This window comes from Taeniopygia guttata, chromosome 21 (assembly GCF_048771995.1).
Source record: "Taeniopygia guttata chromosome 21, bTaeGut7.mat, whole genome shotgun sequence".
Taxonomy (NCBI): Eukaryota; Metazoa; Chordata; class Aves; order Passeriformes; family Estrildidae; genus Taeniopygia; species Taeniopygia guttata.
The window spans coordinates 992,283-1,015,349 of NC_133046.1; the positions used below are offsets into that span (position 1 = coordinate 992,283).

Below are 23,067 nucleotides of genomic sequence, written 5' to 3' on the forward strand. Positions count from 1 at the left end.
CTCAGACACAAGGAGCTTCCAACAACTGCAGCACCTGCTGCCACCTGGGGAGAGAGGAGGGGTGGGACTCAGCTCTGAATCTTCTCCTCAAGCTCTGCAAAACACAGTGTGTTAGGACAGGTAATGAGCAGCTTGGCAGCCAAAGTACAATAGCACATTTTGAATCTCTAAAGGAACGTTTCTCCCCAAAAGACCACCCAAAGAGTGTGTGCTTTTCTTGGAAGATGCCTCTAAAGCTTTTACACTCCTTTTCTGAGTGCCTTAAGCACTGTATGGCTGATAATTGGACTACAAAGCCTTTTCTAGTTACAAACATATTTCAAATTAGACCTGTGCTCAACTCAGGCCTCCAGAACATTTGATTTCCTGGTTTTATTAGTAATGCACAACAGGCACAACAGCAAAGCTGGAGAAATTTGTACAAACAATAAACAAGTCCCTCATGCTGATGTCCTGTGTTTCTCAAAGGTGAAACCCGGTGTTTTTCATTTGGCAGCTGAGCAGTGTAATAAATCAATATGAAACAAGAGTAGATATTAAAAACTGTATTTCCCACCTCCCAACACTTACATTTTTAGTGAAAAGATTAAACCACAGTTTAAAGAGTTCACTTTCCTTCTGAAAAGTCTTGGCTGCTGAGGAGTGCCATGGATAGCCAGGGAGGATGAATGTCAGCACTGGGAGGCCACCACAGAGCAGCCAGAGTCACAGGGACCCCCCCCCTCTGCACCAAATTCACATTAAAGTGCTTTTTAGGCAACCAAGTCAAAATCTAGAGAATCCTTTGGGCTCATTCCTGGTTTATTTTAATAAAGAAATCTCTTATCTGGCCCCAACAAAAAGGGGTAAAAGATTTACTTTCACATAGAACTTTACAAAGCTGCAACTGAATCAAAACGAGTGTTTTCATAAATAAAGGTACAATTGCTCTCATTACATGGTATTTATTTGCTCAAGATAATTTCTTCCTTGTGTCACAAGTCTGTTCTTCCTTTTGCAGACAGTCCATGGCTTCTCTCCAGCTTCTTCCCAATTTTGAGACCACAACAGCATCCTGTCAGCAGAATTTCTGGCCATGAAAATGGTCATGTTCTCACAGTTAGATTCTAGAATTGTCAATGTAAATAATTAACAACCATAGGAAAAGAACCAGGAACAGGTAAATTGAGTTCAGCTTTAATAGATTCTGAGACATCTCGAAGTCAGTGCAACCCACAGCAAAACCCAGAAGTTCTGTAAAAACCACCTGCACACATGAGAGAAAATGAAGTGCTTGGTTTTAGGCAGCAGTGCTGGAGACTTTGTGCAGATTCCTGAGCAGTCAGTGCACCCTGGGAATTCCACTGCAGGTTTTTCAGTCTGTCAAGGTCTGTGTGTGTTTTAAGGCCCTGCAGCCACAGAGAGTGAAGCTGAGGAGTGTCACCTGTACACTCAGTGTTGCAGAGCCTAAAGCAGCACTGCTGCCTCCTGAACAGTGCCTCAGGAACATGCTGTTATCCTAGGACCCACAGAATTTCCCTATCACCAAACAGCTGCAAGGAGGGAAACCATGTACAATTTTTCAAGTGACTAGAAACTTCAGTTTATTAAAGCCCAGTGCAAGCTGGATTTAAGTTAATGATCGTTAATTGTTCCTAATGTGACAGCTATTCTTGTGCAGCAGTCAAAGGGTTAAAGTGGAACTCTGCAGTATTTTACACAAGTTCACATCTTCTCTATACAAATTTGGCAAATTCATGTCACAGCCTTAGATCTCATTCTTGCAATTCCTGCAAGAATTGCACCTCCAGCTCCTCTGGGGAGCAGAGGAGCCCCCGGGCAGGCAGGAGTGCCAGGCTCGGGCACAGCCCCGTCCCACCAGGCTGGGCATCCTCGGCCTCCAGCCTGGCCAGGTGGACTTCCTGAACCAAATCTGCTTTGACACACGCTCCCAAAAGCGCTCCAGGCCAGAGAGCAGCTGAGTATGGAAAAACTGATTGCATCAGAAACACTGCAGCCAAAAGGAAATCAAACCATGACTTCAAAGCCAATCAAAAAACCAAAACAACCCCCCAAAAGCAAGCGTTTATATGTGTGTAGATGTAATAAATATTGCAAAGCACATTTGTCTTTTCCCCCCCAAGTCAATAAGTATAAAGAAACAACCAATGCACCAAAACATCAGCTTCCTGCAATGAAAACGTTGGAGTCAGCAAAATACCTGCAAGCCAACTGAAGGGAAAGCTTTTGCATTGTCACCCAATCACAAGTTGCTTCCAGTTCTATGCAGCCAAATCAAACCCTCTTCAAATTCACAAGTTTGACCTAAATAAGCACCACAGCATAAAAAGCTTCCTTAGAAGTAGGATGTCAAGAGACTTTGTTTAAAATATAAAATAAAATGTGAGATAAAAGGTTTCCATTGGTCAAGTTTGAAAAATTGCCTTCCTTTATCCAACCACAGCCTGTCCCTTCGAGCCAACCAAAACCACACCTTTAGGTTTGTCCTTAATGAACACAGCCCGGCTGAGTTGCAAAATCTGACAGGAATAGATGGCTGTGAGATGCATTCTGAGGGTTGGGCAAAGGGAAACAACATTACAAAGGAGAAGGAATACCAAGGAACAATTAGGGTGGGCAGAGGAACTTATTAATGCTCAGCCATCCTCCTCTATCTTCAGGAGTCTCACTGTCCTCTCCAGTTCTGTGTTGTTCAGGTGTCCTGTAGTTACTGTCTTCTGTCTTCTGTCTCTGACCTGGAAAATGCCATCACAACATCCTCAGCACCTGCAACAACAATGGATACAGGAAATCTGTGCCATAATTACTTCCTTTAAAGAGCAGTGGAGAGAGGCAGTACCCAAAGTATCGTTCTACACATCCACACAACCAACAGGAAAGCAAATGACAAACTAGGGAATGCCAAAAACACCACCACTGCCTGTCCCAGTTCAGGTAACTGCTCAGCTCCACAGAATCCTCTTCCAGGGCTTTGCAAAGTTCAAATCCAACTCAGAACATCAGCATGCCAAATTCCTCCAGTATTTTACCTGAAGCATATCAACAAGCAAATCTGTTTTGTGCCCCAAGCAACTTCTGCCCATACACCTGCACACAAGGTAAAAGAGGACTAATAAAAATGTCTAATCTGTTCTCATTATATGAATTCCATTTCTTCAGTTATCTAATCTGCTCTTCAGTTGAAATATAGCAGGAAAAGCGGTCAAAATGCTTATAAATTCCCCCTGCTAATGTTCTTAAAAGCTAAACCAATGTTCCTGAAATGCAACTACACTTACTTTTATAAATCTCACAATTTATTTGTTATAGGAACACAAAGGAGGAAATATTAAAGACCAAGCAGTAGTAGTTTGTTTTTCATATGTAGGGCCCTTATCTTATATAAAACTACATCAAAAACTGCTCTGATGCACCCTCTTGCCAGCATTCAGAAGCCCTGCAGTCATCTCCCTTTTCATCTGCTGCACAAACTGTTTCTTCCTTGATCAAAACATAAATGATATATAGCACCAGGATCCAGCTCAGAATTAACAAGCTGCCTTGTTGATTTTAAAACCAGCAAGAACCAGCAGCCCCTAAAGAAAAACAAGGATTTCACTTGCAAGGATTGTGACAAAGCCTTCGATGCTGGAGGGGCGAGCCCCACGCTGCAGCAGCAGGAGGCTGGGGCAGCTGCAGCAGCACCTCTGGCACCAGTGCCCCACCAGTGCCCCACCAGTGCCCCACGCCTCCTGCAAGGTGCAGGAGCAGCTGGAGTCGCCTGGCAGCCACAGAGACTCACCCAGCACGGCATCAGCTGCAGTCCTTCCCAGATGCTGATTGCTTTCCTGGGCTCTCCCCTTTCCAGGGTCTCAATGGGAACAAAATTCCTGCAGGCTTCCCTGAATCCCAGGCAGGAAAGGAGGCTGCATCCCAGAAAACCCCACAGCTCCATGCCCTGCCTGCCCCGACTGCCCAGAGGCCACTGAGGGCACGTGGCCACATCTGGAGGTGTCTCCCAGCAAAAGAATCTGGGTGACATTTGTCCAGAAAAAGGTCATCCACATTTCTCAGCATAAAAGCAGGTTTTGTTCCAGCCCTTTCCTGTAACCCAAACTATCCAGAGCCAGAGGAAACCCAGCTAACGAGGCTGCTCATTAAGGAGCTCTCCAGTGCCCTGTACAGACACAAACACTGCCCAGGAACAGAGCTGGCCCTTCTGTCTGCTCAGGGGAAAGCAGGGACCCCAGCACTGAGCTGCTCCTGCAGGCCCACTTGGCTCCCACAGCGGATGTTGTCTTACTTATCGAGTAAAATAATGTAAAAAGCAGAGCACAGGTTATAAAGTTGAGCTGCACGTGGCCAAGAGCCTGTGACTGAGACAATGGGATGGTGAACCACATCTGCTTGGAGCACATCCTTCACTGGGCTCTGCACTTCCAGCAATTAATGTACAGAACAATGGCAAAGGCACACTTTTACCTGACCTGCACCTATACATACAGCTGCTCTCTCCAGAGCTGTCCCTTTCCTGGGCACACATTTCTACCCTGAAATAGAGACCTACAACATACCCAGTGAAATATTCCCCATCTTCTATGAGCAAAGCATTAATTGCCACAAACCTTTAGACATTCAGATACTTCTCTCACTGTATCTGCCTCACGCTTCCTCACCCTCATTCTTCCTACAAATTAACAATAATTAACAGGTGGGCTTATGTCCCATCTTAGAAAGCAATAGTGACAATCTTACCCACTAACTTCCAAAATAATCCTGCTGAGATTATGTTCCAGTTGCAGCTGTTTGAATTGCTGAATTTAGAGTTCTTTTACACCACTTATTCTTCAGTCTTAGCAAGCCAAGATGAGCTGAAGGTCAAATGACTTTACTGCAGGGCAGGGAAGGCTGCAGACGTGCCCTGAGCTCAGTTCCCCAGCAAGGACCTGGGCACAGAGACATGAACCCAGCAGGTACAGGCTGGATTGGAACCACACCACCTCAACACCAGAGAAGACGCTGACACCTCTAACAGCTGCTGTTCCCAAGTGCTCTTTGAATGAGAAATAGATATGTACACCTGATTTGCTTGTAGTCACCTGCAGAATTAATTAAGCCCCAAAAGCATTTAGAGATCAGAAGGTTTAGCCTGCTGGGAATTTCTAAAGGCTGCCAAATTTAAAAAAAGAAATTCTTCACTTCACACGAGATCTTTGCATACATACATTTCTTCAACCACCTTCCAGCAATAATCTTCTAAACATTAACTCTTCCCTGAAATTCCCAGTATTATCATCTTAGTCTGGCATTCTAAAAATACACCATGCACTGCTGAGAGCAGCAGCACACTAAAACAAGCCTTGTGTTCAACAAAATAAAAGTGCACAGAGCAGAGCTCGATCTCCATGCTCCATCAGCACCTGCAGAGCCCTGAGCACGGTCCCCTAGAGCCCCACAAGCAGCCTGGGTGGTTTTGGTGCCCCAGCACCCCGAGAACACCAGTCTCACCCAGCCAGGCACGTGTCTGCATCTCAGCCTTGCCCTCCCCATGGACCAGCTTCCTCCAGGAGCCAGCACGACACTCCTGTTGCTATAGGAACACCAGAGCTGCAATCACCAAGGTCTCAGCACAATTCCCATCTCGTGCTTCCTCCCTGCACTGCTTCCATTTGCAGAGCTGCCAGAGCCACCCACCCTCTGGAAATGCAAGGAGCTGGGGAACAGGGAACATGGGGCTTGTGCAGGAGACGCTTCTGGGCACAGAACTTCCCCAGAGGCATTTTGCTTGCACTCAAAACTAGGTGAGAAAGCCTGATTTCATCAAGTGTGAGCTGTGTTAGCTCCTGCTGCAATGCAGGCAAGACCAATGTGTGAACAGCCCAGAACAGCTCAGGATTACATCCCCTCTCCAGCACACACACTGGCTGAACTGAGATGCCTCAGGGCTCCTCGGTTATTCTTGGAGCCATAAAAACAAACAACAAACACTCCACAGATGTCAGCTAAAGAGCTCCTGGAGTAAAGAAAAACACCCTGGATTTTGCACTTTCATACAGGTGTTAACAATGATTGAAAAATAAAATTACATTAATATTAGACTCCATTACCGTACCTCCTCTTCCAATAAAAATAAGCATAAACTGAAGGGGAGTCTTAGCCTTCAGGCTTGATTAAAAATTACAGAGATATTCTAAGATGCTGCTTGATCCAAATTAACTTCCATTGCTGGATCCTTAGACAACAAAGAGAGTCTCAAGGAGGAACTTTAAACGTCAGAGATGTATTAGCAGTGGCTCATGAAGGGTTTATGGCACAAGCCTGAACTCGGCAGGGACAGCAAAAACCCCTTCCTGCAGTGATGGGGACAAGCCTGAACTCGGCAGGGACAGCAAAAACCCCTTCCTGCAGTGATGGGGACAAGCCTGAACTCAGCAGGGACAGCAAAAACCCCTTCCTGCAGTGATGGGGACGAGCCTGAACTCAGCAGGGACAGCAAAAACCCCTTCCTGCAGTGCCACATCCTGGCCCAAGGGACACAGAAGCTGCAGTGACCCCCTGGGCAAACAGAGGGGCTCGCACAGAGCCACAGATCCCGAGCAGGAACCACAGCAGGGGCACGCAGGGACAGGCTCAGCAGCCCTGCAGGGGAGACACGGCCCAGAACTCTACACCCCCATCCCCTACACTCTTGTCAAGAAACCCCCTGAGCCAGAACAACTTCCCTGGAACTGGAGCCAGCCTGCAGCACTTTAAGGAACACACAGAAACCTGCAGGTCCATGGCAAAGCTTTCAAGAGTGCTCAGGCAGCAACTCATTCTGGTTTCTGGGACAAAATGGGGATGTGAAGTTAGCTTTGTGTCTTTTGTGCCTGCTGCAGGAAAATGGCTCTAAAGACAAATCAGGGACACCCTGTCCTAGGAGGAACAAAAGGCTGTGAAATCCACTGAAGTGCTAACTTGGTGTAAGTTACTCCCTAAATAACACCTCTTTTTGTTGTCCTGTAAGACGAGCTGCGCAAAGGAAAAAAGAAATCCTCCAGAGGAGATTCAATGAAAACAGAAAAGTAGGGGAGAAAATACCTTTAAGCAACCTCGGAGCAACAGAACAGCAAGTGTGTGGACTTGCAGGGGTTTTCCAGCACCAGGCAATGCCATCTAGTGGAGATGGGATCTCCCTTAGGGCGGCACATCTCACACCCAGGCCATCGTATTCCCTTACTCAGGAATTCCATACTCAGCCCTTCCTGTTTCACCGCCCCAGGACCCAGCAGAGGGCACAGGCAGCAGCAAGCAAGGAGCATTATCATCACTGACTGGGAGAAACCTGGAGGGATTGCTAAGGAAATCAAAGTCCTGAGCAATAAAGAAGCAATAAGTAGCTCCTGTCTGTAGAGCACACTACAGCTTCAGCACCACTGCAGGAACTATCTGTTCCTACAGATAGATCTGTCCCCTGGCAGGACTTCTGATTTTATCACCTATTCTTAGCCAAAGTGCAGGTAATTCAGCATTGATTTCACTGGGAAAAATGTAACTTTTAAGGATCATGCTGAAAAATGCCAACTGCAGCTAAATCTCTCTTATCTGAATGTGTCTACCTCAGTTTTTGACATGAAACAAGAAAATTCTCACTTTAGACTGGCAGAAAAGCTGTGTATTTTGTCTCAGAATTCTTCAAGCATATCCACTTCCATCAGCTCCCAGCTATGCAAGGAATGAGCACAGCAAGTTTGTGCAGGTTGTGTTTGTAATGGATTTCTAGATGTCTCAGATCTATACTAAATTTCTGCTCAGATCTTTCTGGCACGAGTCTCACAATGTTCCTTCAATTCCAAACTGCACTTCATGAACGTGATCTGGCACAAGGGCTGTGCAGGGGAGGGAGAGGAATCCAGTAAGAAACATTCAGGTTCAGAAGAGATTAGTGGGCTCAGAGCAGCTCCACACAATTGTTTACCAAGACTTCTGCAAAGAATTAACAAAGCCAGCATATCCCGGCCTGCAGGATGGGCTTCAGCAGGTGGCAAACGATTCTGGACATCCAGGAGCCCTGCAGGTGCTGTTTTCTGAGGCTGCTGGCCCAGGGCAAGCAGCTCCAGGGCAGAGGGAGGGTACAGGGGGTACTGGGCAGCACTGGGGGAGCACAGGAGGCACTGGGCAGCACTGGGAGGGCACAGGAGGCACTGGGAGGGCACAAGAGGCACTGGGCAGCACTGGGAGGGCACAGGGGTGTACAGGGGGCACTGGGAGGGCACAGGGGGCACTGGGCAGCACTGGGAGGGCACAGGGGTGTACAGGGGGCACTGGGAGGGCACAGGGGGCACTGGGAGGGCACAGGGGGCACTGGGCAGCACTGGGAGGGCACAGGGGTGTACAGGAGGCACTGGGAGGGCACAGGGGGCACTGGGATGGCACAGGAGGCACTGGGAGGGCACAAGAGGCACTGGGCAGCACTGGGAGGGCACAGGGGTGTACAGGGGGCACTGGGAGGGCACAGGGGGCACTGGAAGGGCACAGGGGGCACTGGGCAGCACTGGGGGAGCACAGGAGGCACTGGGCAGCACTGGGGACACTCACCCTGGTCGATGGAGTGCTGGGGCAGCTGGCTCAGCTGGCTGTTCACCACCCCCGCGTACGTGCGCAGGAACTCCTCCTCGCTGGCCGTCAGCTGTGGGCACAGAGGTGACAGAGGTGACACCCGAGCACTCAGCAAAGCAGAACCCACCCCAGCTCCCAGGGACGGGCACCACAGCACCTCTGCTCTGCTCCTCACCACCCCTGACTTGTGCACCTCGAGCACCAGCAGGGACACAGCAGCCAAATGGGACATCAGGAACTCACGGGCAGGTTCAGTGCCACCTTAAAACAGCTGCTTCACTGGGCTCCCTTGCCAGTAATGAAGAACTTGAAATAATTTATCGATATATGGTAGTTCCAGGCATGACAAGCCTTATAACATATAAGTAAAAATCAGTTGTGTTTAAGTGATAAATCCAGGATGGCTCAAACAATTCAGCATTAAAGCCAGACCATCACCTGCCCATCTCAACAAGCACTACCCCAATTAGTCCAAAGTTTCCTGAAAACCCACAAAGGGTGGGCTACGAAGTGCATCTTACGTTTGATCCCATCTTCCTGAGCATGAGCAGCACCCTCACTTTCTGCTGAATGTACATCTCCTCCGGACTCTTTCCGGGGACGCCCTCACGGTTCATTCCCCTCCTGCCAGCTCCTGATTTCCTGCAGATACAAAATCAGCAAAACAAACTAGAACAGGCAATGGAGGAAAAGTTTCATTTCCAAAATACCTGTTTTTCACCAGTGGGTAGATCACCCGGGAGAGGGAGGAATCACATCCTTCCCCAGAGAAACCCTTAAAAATGTCAGCAGCTAAACTGGGCCTACAAATGCAACTGAAACATTCACAGAGGCTCATGTTCACATCCACAGCTCATTATCTGTGGTTACGTTACTGCATGAGTCGAAAAGGAATTCTAAGAACTAGATGAAAGAAACAGCCTGACAGAAGAGTCCGTGGTTTGGGGGTTTTTCCATAAATAAGCACAAGCAGAATGAAAACAGGATGCAGAATGCACAGCCATCAAGCCCACAATGGCTAAACAAAAGCTGTGTGAAACCTAAACTCTTAAGTCTTTCCCCTCTTTTTCTTTTTTCCTTTATATATCATATGAAAAGGCCACTGCATTACTGTAAAAGTTATTAAAATTTATGAAATTATTTTGGAGACAAAGCATAACTAAGAGGAGCAGGGAAAGAGTATCATTTAAAAGGTGAGTTTTTGCTTCTTATTTACACCAGCCTATAAATGTTTTCCTGAACCTCAGTAATGAAGGGAACACACTACACAAGGCTGGCATGGGGAAGGCTGTATCCCAGCAGGTTCAAACAGTTTTCCCCGTAATGCTGTCCTGCAGTCATTACCAACCTCTCCTCTCACTTCATTTCCATTATTACTTTTAAGGGAAAGTAATCTGGGTGTGGAAACCGTTTAAAATTACACAGAGGCCCTCCTGAGTGAGTCAGAAGTAATGCAAACTTCAGCAGCAGCTGCTGGGACAGGCTTTGCCACCCACATTACTGAGCATGGAGATAACAGCAGTAAAAAGTGAGAAAGATCCATCACCAGTCCTCCTTGAACATGTTTCAGTGGGAAGATCTGATGAAGCTGATTTGCTATAGATGGCTCTGCTTGGAAACCTGCAGCCTGTACATGTGCAAGGTGATGACTGTTGGGGCTTTTTATACAACCAGCAAACTGCTCTCTGCAGGGGGAATAAACAATCCCATCATTTTGCCTAGTGTCAACTCAAGTAAGTAAACTGGATTATGCTAGGTATATACTCCACAGTGCAATTTACTGAGTGCTAACAAGGGATGTCAGTAGTAAGGCAATGAACAAAATAAGATAGCGAGCAAGAGACATTAAGTTATACACCTCCAGAGACTGATAAAACAATAAACATTGATCAAGAAATCCAGTCAGTCTGAAAGGTAGGGACTGGCTCTTAGTATTGTAAATACTTTTCAAAAAATATTGTATTTGAAAAGGGAAGCTGCTGTACTAGAAAAGAAAAATCATGACAAGAAAAGCTGAAATGCACGAAGACATCTATTGTTTAAAAATGAAACAAAGTGGATGGGGTATCAGTAGGTGGCACCATCCACAAGCACCAAGAAAATGCCACAGCTGCCCCCAAGCCAATGAGGGAGACCCAACTTCAGCACTGCTCTGCACATCACATACTTCCTGGTTTGGTTACTATTCATTGTTTTCCACCCTTACTATCTTCTAGTTCTTTTTTAATTTCTAGACTTTAAAAAGGGGTGATGGGAGTTCCTATCTAAGCCTGGCTCTTCTGAAGTAACCTTCAGCCAAGATGGGTTTGTCATGAAGCCACCTATTTAACAGGAAGGATAAAAATCCTAAAGCCCATTCAGTGAATGCTTCACATTATTAGGAAGCAGCATGGGGGAAAAAAACCACTCAATATGGCTCAAAAATATGTACAGAGAGGTAAAACTAAGCTTTCAGAGCAACAGCACTTTGCTCTCCCTGCACCACACAACTACCCTGCCACCACAGCTCTTCCTACTCGATGACATCAAAGTGGACGGACAAAGGTCAGACCCCAGCATGAAAATGTGAATATATCTCTGTTTTCTTGTTACATAAAGCTTTCAGAAGACACAGTTTAGGATGACAACATCACCCAGCATATGCTACATGAGAGAATTTCCAAACCCACATAAAAAGCTGCTCCATGCCCAGAAGACAGCATGATCCACATTTGCAAATGAAGGACTGAAAAATCTTTTCAAAATACTTACCAAGGTTGCTGTCTCCAGAAAGCTACATAATATGCTACACATTATGCAATGCTCCTTAAGCAGCATTTCCCTGCCCCCACAAATCTTTCTGGCTCATGGATGAGTGGTCACTGCCCCATCCCCAACCAACAAAACACCAGATTTCGGTGCCAACGTACCTGCTTCTAGAAACCACAGGAGATCAGATAATCCAAGTGTGCAGTCCTGATCAGAGACTGGAGCTGGGAAAAATGTAGGAGGGAACTGCCCTGTGAAAACAAATGAGCAAAGAATTACAGAACATATCCAGCTGAACCCCAGAAAGATCCTTAATTCAACACACCTTCACTCCCAGTCTGCTCCAGAACACGTTCTAGGTAAAGTTCAAAAAACTGCACCATTGTCTGGAGCTGTAAACATAAGAACCTTTTTGTGTTTTAAGTTTTTAAAAATCAAGCTGTTCTTCAGCTGCAAGATTCCCACCCTGACCATACCAGTGACATTCCCAATCACTTGAGGATGAATTGCATTCAAGCTTTGCATTCTTGAGGGAGCTTTCAGCACAAAACCCAACTGATACATCCTGGCCTCAAAGAAGTAATGGGATCTCAGCTGAATTTCTGGGAATGGTGTCCTGGATGCCTGGCACTGCAGGAAGAGAGGCCAAAGCTGGTGAAGCCATAGAGAATGCACTATCAGATCTGGAACTGGTCTCTCCAGGTAAGGGTGAGGCAGATGTGCAGAGCCAACAGGAACGTTTGGGCTGCCTGTGCTTACCTCTGGCAGCTAAACCTGGGTCTACTCCCCAGTTTTCCATTCCTTTCTCACAAAGAAGACTGACCCTGCATTTCAAAAGCTGCAGTGTTAGTCAGAAATGCCTGAATTCTTCACTAAACTCTGTTAAAAGGCTAAATGTTGTCCTGCTGCACCCAACACACTGCAAATGGACATAACTGGGTCACCTAATTCTCCCTTGTTTGCCAGGCACAGGCAATGAAATTTAGTTCTCATTTATTTTTAAGATGATTCACATGACAGAATAATAAACAACAAATATCTATATATTACAGCCAACACTGCCAGCCCAGCTTTGCCAAAGCAATAATCTGAGTTTGCAAACACTCCCTCCCCTTCCCCAGCAGCACAGAAAGCTGTCCTGTGTCCAGCACCTCCCTCCCCACGCTGCCTGCAGTGGGCTGGGTGAGGATCCCAGGAATTCCTACAGCTCAGCAAGGCCCAACATGTGGACTGGGCAGAGCCAGGAACGCCTGACATGCCCATCTGTCTCCTTCCACAGCCTGTCCTGGGCTGGGCAAAGCTGTGCAGCCCTGCCCTGGCACACCAAGCACGAGCAGCACCGTGGATTGAAGCGGCAGCTCTGGCAAGGCAGGAAGTCAGAGATCAGAGGAAGCCAGACATGGCTTTGGAATGAGCAGCTGGAGGTACTTCTACACCTAAAAACACCTGGGCTACTGTGCAAGGGCATTACCCAAGTAATGTCATAGCTAACTACTTCAATTTTCCCACTAGCTTCCTCACCTCTCCTCACTGTTACTTGTTCTGAAAACTCTCTGATGAAAATGAAATATATTTCTTCCCAAAAATTAATTAAAAGACCACAGTGGCTTTCTCTTTAATCACCAACCCCAGACACAACAGTACATAATGAAAAAAATACTATAACTGCACTTAGCCTTCCCTTTTATTCTTTTTTCCTAACTAGGTTTAGAACATCAGCTATTGGGGTTTCACTTCAAAAAAATGCAGACAGGAGAAATCTGTACTCAGTCTCAGTTTAACTTGTCTGTTTTACCAACAGATGGAAACAGCTCCTCAGGAAACTCAAGCCTCACCAGCAAGAACTGTTTTGACTGAACGCCTTCAGAAGAAGATTCTGACACACAGCAACTGAAAATTACAGATTTGTAACTGTATTTCCTTCACTTCCACCTATACTGGTATGAATTCAAAACCTGGTAAAGACTTTCTGCTGGACAAAGCCACAGATCAGTTCATAATTGAGAACTCTTAAATTCTTCTGACTCCCCTCCTACCATCTTTTTAAATAAACAAACATTTCACATCTCAACAGAAAAAGAGACATGCTTAAAAATGCATCTTTATAAATTTTGCATAAATGAAGTTAATTAAGCATCCCATTCAGTTTTAAAGCCATGCTTATTAAATGCAATGAGAAAGCAACATGAGCTTTTGTTCCTTCAAATTTCATATTCCCCCTAACAGTGCAGTCCTCTGTAATGCTGAAATTCCTAATGACAACATTTTACTGGTATGGGAAAACACAAAATGCAACTGAGGAATCTGCACAGCCTAAATTAAGGGGGCAGAAAATAAAAAGGCAGTAAGCTGTTGGAAAATGTAGTATTTTACATATTCAGTCTTAATAATTTAGGGTACTTAGAGCAGCCATCTGGCAAGTTCTTTAAAGCCTAAATCACAGCTGACTACCTCTTTAATATCTTTTAGCATTTCCAGTTATAGCCAAAAGAAACCCAACAGGAGTTAGTTCAGCTACAATTTATTTTTTTGTTGAATCTGACTGGTTCTGTTCAAGGCAGTGAAAACCCTCAATTAATGGGAAAGGATTATAAAGGCCAGCTAAGGAGTTCTGGTGAATAAACCCGAGCACTGCAGGTTCCCTTTGCTCCACACAAGTGGAGTTCAGAGCAGCAGGAAGGGTCCCTTTGACTCTCTGATATCTCTGCTACCATTAGCCAAGGTTAAGCCATTCCCCTCCACAGCCCCACCACGCAGCACTTCAGTGCCTGAGCATGGTCACACTGGGAAGCTTGCAAGTGCAAGGGGATGCTGCCCCTCACTTCAGCCTTGCTGATTTTCAAATTACATTTTTCAGAGAACAGTTAGAGCCCGAAAAACCTTCCAAGCTGGAGCCTGAAACCTGAAGTCAGGAACCAGAGTCTGCAAAATCCCTGCTACAAATTTCCCTCTAATTCATTCTGACTCATGACCTTCAGTCACAGGCAGCTGGAGACTGGATTAATTCCCATCTCCAGAGGGATACAATGAAGAATTCATAACAGCTACCTATTTATAGGTGAACAGTATGAACTGAAATATTTAATATGGTTTTTTTTTGTCTTCGTTTCTATGTTCAGTGCTACCTTTTAGCTGACTTCAGAATCTGAACCCAGTGTCAGATTTAGGTCAATTTACTGCTGGAACTCCCAAATGTAGTAGGTTCACATCTCTTAAATGTCAGATTTAAATTTTTAACGAAGCACTACAGTCTCCTTCTTGAAGGAGGACAGGAAACAGCCCCAAACACAGCCATTTATTCATGAAACATTTATGAACACAAGCAGGGGTTTTTCTCCCCAGTGCTGGAACACCTTTCAGAGCTTCAAAATGGACTTCAAAAATAGCAATGAAGTGCATTCCATAGAGCTTCCCGATATACCAAAACAGTTCTTACATCAATGCTCAAGCTGACCTAAAAAGTAAAATTTAAAAATCCTACTATCATAACCATCACGTCAATGAAATTACAATTGTCTCCTGACCTTCAGGCACACATAAACCAGATAATTTCCCCCCTGTTCCCTCAAGGACAAGAAATCTCTCACATCTCATACAGCTAAAAGAGGCAGCACAGGGTTTTAGGTAGTTCATGTCAGTCAACTTGAAGCCTCTGAAAATAAATGTAGTAACAGCAACAAAACCTGAAAAAAACCCTTTCATTTCACAAAGGTATTCACACTTCAAAGATGAATGTGTCAAAAATTCTTTAGAAAGTGACACCACTTTATAAAGAGCAGTTTATAAACAAATTATTGCATCCCAGTCCAAGAGACAGCTCCAGCAGAATGCTGCAGTACTTTACTCACAATGGTCACCAACAGCTGGATGGACACTGCTGCTCTCCTCCCAACCAGGGGCATCCTTCACTGAGGAACCTCTTCTCCTATTTAAAACAAACCTACAAATCTTCTAGGCAGGAAATTAGGCTCTAATAACAGATAGCCAACGATTTAATTACTAGGTATCCCACTGAAGAATTAGTGCTAAAAAGTGTTCAGCATCCATCATTAAAATAGAACAGTACAGCCAAGCCTTGTAAGGATCTATCTGTAAATATTTTATTTCAGAAACAGAACATTTCTGGAGAAAACTTCAGTGCCATTTCTGAGTCAAACTCCCTGTGCTGGAGTGACCAACTTCTCCCAGCCAAGCACACAGAAATGCTGGGTGCATTTAACCTGAAATGGCAGAGAGCACACGTGGTGGCACAGAAAGGCTTCCTCTCCACTGCGTGTGTACATATATCTAAGTATTTTATAGATATATATTTATAGGCATTTCTCTGGTACTCATCAACACAGGATCTACAGCCAGCCAGGTATTAATGAGAGGTCTCAATGTGCTGCCCTGTAATCTTTACTGACATCTGAACATCATTATTGACAGGTCACAGACATTTCACACTGCAAATGCCTATAAATCTGTTATAGTAGAAAGATTATGGCTAACTAGATTTTTTTACAAGCAATTAAAATGTGAGCTGTTACTATGTTGGTGACTATTTAGCATTTTAGTATTTTGCAAGAGTGTATCAAAGTACATAGTTAGGACCAGAGACTCTCAGATTAATAGTTCTTTATTACCAAAATTGTGTAACCATTGGACAGCAACATGAAATAGTGTTCTGGCCTCATGCATCAATAAAATCTGCTGTAAAATGTGACAAACACAGCCCTTATGTCTCCTAGTTATCTTGCCTCTTTAGGAAAAAAAGAACCAAATTTCTGTGCTGCTTTCCCCATGGATGCTCTGAACAATTAAAAAAAGCAAAGAAGAGGTTTCAGTTCTGAATCAAGGTTTAATTTTCAAAACCATTTAAAGAGATCTATTACTAATAGCTCTTGCTGCGAGTTGAACTAAGAATTAATGGCTCTTTATCTAATGTGGCCACATGCCTCAATCATGTCTGTGGTACTAACCAGAACACAAACTCTGCCTCCTCAGTGGTCCACGAGCAGCAGCAATGTTCCTGGATAACATGGGCAAGAGACTTTTGCTCCTAAGACCTTCATCAAATAATAATCCACGAGACTTTTCCTAGATAGTGTTCCATAGGTTGGTCTCAGCAGAGTATGCCAAGCATGCCAGCTTCTCTCTTCTCTGAAGGACTTACTAGAAACAAAAAGCACAAGAAAAGGATTTTTGTTCCTTTCTTAGGTCACCAAACAAGACTGTGAAACAAGACTGTGCTGCAAAGATATCTGATGGACAGAGGAGGAAGGAAGGAAAAAAGTCCTTGTCAGTTGACTTTTAACATTCACTAGTTCAAAACAAATTCCTAATTACACACCAATTTTACCACAGACATTTTGCTTTCCCTGTGTTTTGGCCAAGTGGGATTGCAAGGAAGGAAATCTTGCCTTCAAAAGACTTAGTATTTCTCAGGAAAATGGAAGCCATTTCCTTCCTGCCTAGCCACAATTCTGAATGTTACCTTCAATTCTGTGAGCTGTGACATAAAGCTGCAGGTCAGTGGTCTGGCAGCTGAAGAGTCCCTTCAGCACTGAACAAACACCACGGGCTGGAGAGAAAGAACCCAGGGACTGCAGGGGCTGAGGGTCCCAGCGAGTCCCCAGCGCTCCTGGGACTGAGCAATTCCTGAGCACAAAGGAACAGTCACAGGCCAGACACAACACAGGCATGTTAAAGGCAACCACATGTAAAAATATTAATTTAGAATAATCAACCTGCAATACGTAACGACAGTAACAACAGGAGTTAGCCCAGAGACCATTCACACAAAGCTCGAGAGTGGCTGATTCTCACACAAGTTAAAACCACTGCAAGATCCCAGATCACTGCAGGAAGCTCCCAGGAGCAGGACTTTAAGGCAGAATGGGCAAGAGAATGACTGAAGAGCAGCCAGATTTCTGCCAAACCATAAGAACAATTAGATACACCTCTATTATGGTTAGCTGCTCAACAAAAGGAAGGAGCTGATTGCAGTTACATCCAAAACTGCAGCTTCCAAGAGCAAAGAAATGAATACATGAAAAACAAGGGGCCAAAACTGTAGTGCCTCACACGTGCTGTTTCACACAAAGTGTTTTATTTAAAGATTAAAATGTATTTTGTAAAAGTTCGTGAACTAAGACTCTTGACAGTGAAACAGCAAGAGAACGGTTGCAGCTTGATGTGAATTGTGAAAGGCTTATTTTACCAAGTTCATCGTAGATGCTGACCAAGATTTCGGCAATAAAAAGTTCTGTTTAGCAAAACCTGCTGTTTCTAACCTCTGAAGTTAAGCAAAACCTTTCACGAATTCCACATAAACCAACGAGTATTATTTGGCATCTACAGACATTCCTGAAAAAGGCAGCTAAGAACATGTGAATGCTCCTATTTTTCTCAATTTGGCATCAGCTCTTGAAGTTAATCATAATTTAAGTGTTATTGCTGATTGGTTTTGCATAAACATTCAGTTAACTATGTTTATCTTGAAGTCTGATATTGCCTCCCCTGACCAACTGAGCAAGCTGCCAAGGCACAAAGAAATTTCCAGTTTTCCACATAAGATCCAACACACTCAAAGTCAGGTAACACCATTAAAGTAACATTAAAATGGCACCAGAGATCCCTGCAGCTGCACTATCCCCTCCTCAGTTCTACAAAAAGCCTTCCTTCAGTAGTTCACCTCAAGCTGTTTCAGGATTTATATTCCTCCTTTTCAGCCATTCTGCTGTAAAAATTTAGGTCACATTTCCTTTAAGGGTGCACGTCCATGTGTACTTATTTAAAGCTCAAGGAAATTAATTAAAAGCTCCTCACTGACTTCACTGTGCATTGAATCAGGACCTGGATGAGTTCAGAGGCAAAACAATTACACTTTAATTAAACATCTCCAGCTTCATGTGAAGTAGTCAACTAATTTTATGGAAGGATGAACTGAGTCAGAAGGTTTCTGAGCTTGGTCATGGTCATAAACAGAGTTGATTACCTAAGTTGTTTCCATATTTTTTAGCTGCCCTCATAACACAGAGAAAATGGACTTGGTGAAAAATCAAATAAATTCTTGGTGTATTTGCATGGAATAAAACAGAACATCCTGAAACAAGTGGAATGGTTGTACAAATGTACTGACTCCGCCTCTGTTCCCCAATCAGTAGCTCATTTAGTCAGTCACAGGAATTCAAATAGTGCAAAAATAGTTGAAATTATTTGGGTTTTAAAAATATTTTAGGCTGTTTGCTTTTAAATAGCATTAATGATTATATCTATCTTATTTTTGGAAACAGAAATAGGCTTCGCAGATTTGATACTTGCAAAACCTTGGATGTATTTACTGAATAGCAAGAAGTATGACTCCACTTTCTGAATTCAGACTGACATTTTAAACCATACAGAAGCTCTGTAAAATTCTATCAGATCACCAGCAGTGAGCAGAAACAAGAATGAGCTTTCCTCACTTTTTCAAACATTTGTTATATAATGCTTCCTCAACTAAGGCTGAAAATAAATCTGAGAGTCAGGAGAGTGTTCTCATTCTAGTACTAACTAATGGGTTTTGGTTAATTTGCTGATCTTTGATTTCTTCTCACCTCTAGTTTTGCTCCCTCTGCACTCTCATGCCAATGGAAGCTCATGGACAGGGCACAGCTCTTCAAAGGGAAAAAGATCTGTAAGAGTCCTCCATTCTCAGAGATGTAACACTGAACAAAGTGTTCTGGGGTTTTTTCCCTAAATGAAGTTACTTGGTGAAAAGTTTTCAGCACATTTAAAACTTATTTACGTTATCATTTCCCCCTTGTACTTAGAAGCAAGATCATTAAATTACCAACACTGGATGTAGTGACAACCCAGTCAGTGTTTTCGTTCCAATAATTTATATCTTGGGTGCACATCACCATCAAAACTGGGACTAGTCAGTCACACAACAGCTTTAGCCCAGAACATAAACATTTGGCACATTTGCCAGGATTGCAATTTTCCCAATCACTTCTGCACGATACTCTGGAACAGCTGCCTCTGCCCTTGCTGCATTTCAGCAGGAAATCCAATCTGATGACAGCTTGCAGTAAAAAGTACAGTTTGGCCTGTGTGTGTATAGAAATATTTCTGAAGACAAACCCCTTTTTTTATGGAAAAAATTCTCCTGCAAGTTTCTCCTAGCATCCCCAACAGCAGCCTCCAAAAGCCTATTGCCTTTCTGTGCACAGCACTCGGGTGGATGTTTGATGCTTCAAACTAGGTCAGATGCTCAGGAGGGTGCTTTGTAGTCAACAACCAACTTAGAAAGTGAAATACTTGGTAAAAAAAAACATAAATGTTTCTGTTGGTTACAGATGACAAACATTTTGGAGAGGAAAAACTTATATTAAACACATATAAAATAGATCTATTTCTGACAAGCTGTTTCCGAGGCAAAGCATCAACCTTGAACAGTTTAACCACATCAGGCACTTTTAGGTGTTAGCTCTGTTTGCCCACATGCAGCTGCAGGATGATTTTTAATTTTTGGCAGCAGATACGTATCACAGTCATTGTTAGTAATTACAAAATCTAGGTTTTATTTCTGTTCACTTTTGGTTTTGTTTAGAAAACAACACAAATTGTTTTGGAAACGTCTCTCTCCTCTCACAAAGTGAAGCACTCTCAAACCCTGGATGGGAAAAAGGACGGAGCAGAAAGTGATACAGCCACAGATTTCCCATAAAACTGGGATTCAGAACTTGTTTTCCAAAGATTCCACAGGATGTTTTGTCCTGTGATTTGAGCAGTAACTGATTTGTTCAGACAGGGACAGGGGCTCCCGTTCCCTGTGAGCCACAGCCCTCCCTGCCAGGGCAGCCCCAGCTCTGCTGATGGCACAGGGACTGGCACAGGGCTCTGCCAGCCCAGGGGATGGCTCCCCTCCTGAAGATTTCACTGCACTCCCACCTGGGTGTCAAGAAGAATCCTGAAAGCACCTTTCTGCCCTGTGTAGCTTTTCCATAACTTGTTGCAAGGCTTACAATGAACTAAAAGAGAAAAGTGCTTTAAAGCAGATATGGGTCCAGCCCATTACCAATTAAGTTTTTCAAAATGGCCTTTGCTCCTGCGTTTGTTCAGTCCTACTCACTTCTTCATAGATGTATTTCTATGTACCACATCAACTAGGACAGCACAGAGATCCCCAACAACTCTAAATTACACTGAGGGAGCTGCTAGTTTCTCCCAGGATGCCAAAGATACAATAACTGAGGATGCTTTTTCAGCTAAGGGCAAAGTGAAGCAACAGAAACATATCTGAAGTACACCTGTCACCATTTTCCAGATTATCTGTTTGTCAAGGCAAAAGTAGCTTGTAGTTTGGTAGGAAAACCAGTCGCTATTTTTAAAAGAGTAATACGTAGCTTTCTGTATGCTCCCTCACCTTGAATGCCTGTACTTTCAGAATAAACCCCACTGAAGTACATGTTTAGCCTCATTTTTTCACCATTTACATGGAGGTTCTCCTTCAGCAGGCTATTTCACATCACACATGAACTCCAAAAATAACCAAGGCCAAAAGAAATTGAAAGCCTGTGAGTTCAACAGCCAAAAATATAAATATAGTATGATTTTGTAAATGTATTTAAAAATATGTTCTTAAATTTTTGCTGATGATGCCTCTCACCACACTGGAACCAGCTTAGATGAGGACTGTGAACTAGCACACCTAACTTGCCTCCAAAGTCTGCCAGAGTTTGGTGTTTTGTTTTTTTTAAATCCTCACATCTGCAGAATGTCTTACGCTCATCTCACACAGCATCAAAGCTTATCCTGTTCAACATGCCGAGATGAGGAATGGACAAATAAAAGATGATATACAACAGAGCAAAACATTCTCTTCCTGAAGAGAAAGCAAACCCGAGCCTGTGAGGCAAACATGCCCTGATGAAGCAGACCTGGATGTTGAGCAGAAACGAGGATCATCAGTCTCTGATACATTCTGATCCGAAGGGTGATGCTGTCCCTCTCTCAGTATCTTCCCAACAGGTAAAAAACTAACGTGTACCAACAAATACCGTCCATGTAAACTGAAAGTTACCGAGTGCTGCCTCGGAGGCTCTAGAAACCCGATTTTTAGGCAATGCAGGATTACCCCCGAGGGAAGCCCTTTACTAAACGCAGTCCGGGAGGCGTTTCGCAGGCGAGGGCCGGGATGGATGCCGAGAGCATCGCGGGCACAGCGGCTGCCCCGGGCCGGCCGAGCGGACCCAGCGCCCGGCGGCACCTGCCGTCCCTCCCGGGCCCAGCGCCCCTCCGGCAGCTCCGGAGCGACTCCGGCTGCCACGGCAGCGCAGGCACGCCTGGGGTGGGACACGGGGAGCAGGGCGCCTGGTGACGCGGGGGTGATGGCAGAAAATGGAAAGGCACCTCCCGTACCTGGCCACGGGGCCAGGGCCTGCCAGGGGCCGGGCGGCGGGGCGGCAGCGCGGAGCGGGGAGGCCCGGCCGGCGGAGCGGAGCCGGCCCGGAGCGGAGCCTTTGTTCGCGGCCGCGCACAAAGGGCACCGCGCTCACCTGGTGCGGGGCCGGCGGCCCCGGCGCTCCGGCGGCTCGGGCGGCGGCGGGGCGCGCTCGGCACGGGCGGGCGAGAGCAGCGGAGCGGAGCCCAGCGGAGCCGCCGCCGCCTCCTCCTCCTCCGTCGTGACTCACCGCGGCGGCCCGAGGGAGGTGCCTGGGCGGCTCCGGGGGAGGGACCCGCCGCGTCCCGGCGCCCAGGGCAGCGGCGGCGCCGCAGGCAGCACCGAGAGCCGGCCGGGAGGAAGGGGCGGGCAGCGGGGCAGGGCCGCGCCGGGGAAGGGGCGGGCGGCGCCGGGGAAGGGGCGCGCCCGCGGGGCTCCGGGACCCCGCGGGGCCGGAGGCTGTGCGCCGGGACAGCCCGGCACGCACTCACCTGCGAAACGTCCTCTGGAGGTGCCGAGGTCCCGGGGCTCCTGCTGGCCCTCCCGGTCCGGGGCAGCACGGCTGCCGCGCCCGGGCCGCCCGAGATCCATCGCAGCAGGGCGCGGGCCGCGGCTCGGTAACACTGCGCTAAGAAAGTTAAAGACACTGCGACATCAGTACAGCCTGAGCCGATTCAGCCAATGCGGAAAATGCCAACCTCCAACTAGAAAAAGTGGTCATTTGGTCATTGAAGCACTCAAAAATAAAGTAATTCAGCCAATACAGAAAATGCCAACCTCCAACTAGAATAAGTGGTCATTTGGTCATTGAAGAACTCAAAAATAAAGTAATGCTTCACCTGCACTGACTGAAGAAGAGTAAAAGCCTAGTGAACACACAGACGAATTAATTAAAACTAAAAGCCAAAGAAGACAACCCACCAAAGGCTCATCACCCTGCTCCATCACTTATCTTATGGTTATGGTTTCCCACTAGGTTAACAGTAACCCTGCTTCCTTACAGAGTGCATTGGTGAGGCCAGCAGGGTAAGTACAAAATTCCTGGAGATGAAAATGCTTTGTGAACCAAGTGTTATTTAGTAAAATGCATCTGTTTTCCACTCAGTATTTAACTTAATTGCATAAAGATAGTCACAGTAATGAAATAGGTGGCACTTCCTTTAACAGCTTGATACTTAATGACATCAAAGCCCGATGCCACTGAAATCCAAACCCCGCTGCCAGCTAATGAAGGGCTTAACATGAAAGCCTCTGCAAAGAGCAAACCCAAGCCTCTGACAGGAACAGGAATGGTGCAAATGTGCTGGGATCTGAGATCACTGGCACATACC

At 45.4% G+C, this 23,067-nt stretch overlaps 1 protein-coding gene across 5 annotated transcripts; it reads right to left on the reverse strand.

The window, feature by feature from the left end:
- Window positions 1-783: 783 nt before the first annotated feature.
- Window positions 784-22,252, reverse strand: CTNNBIP1 (catenin beta interacting protein 1). Of its 5 annotated transcripts, XM_072917325.1 has the most exons (6): window positions 21,852-22,107; window positions 16,287-16,479; window positions 11,487-11,576; window positions 9,099-9,219; window positions 8,557-8,647; window positions 784-2,735 (listed from the first exon to the last, which is right to left on the reverse strand). In XM_072917325.1, the coding sequence occupies exons 4-6, from the start codon at window positions 9,192-9,194 to the stop codon at window positions 2,608-2,610; spliced, it is 315 nt and encodes a 104-aa protein (XP_072773426.1). In that variant the 5' UTR covers window positions 9,195-9,219; window positions 11,487-11,576; window positions 16,287-16,479; window positions 21,852-22,107; the 3' UTR covers window positions 784-2,607. The 5 variants fall into 5 exon arrangements, with proteins under 5 accessions (XP_072773426.1, XP_072773427.1, XP_072773425.1 ...); XM_072917326.1 differs by lacking the exons at window positions 16,287-16,479; window positions 21,852-22,107 and adding an exon at window positions 22,228-22,252; XM_072917324.1 differs by lacking the exon at window positions 16,287-16,479.
- Between the last annotated feature and the right edge of the window lie 815 nt (window positions 22,253-23,067).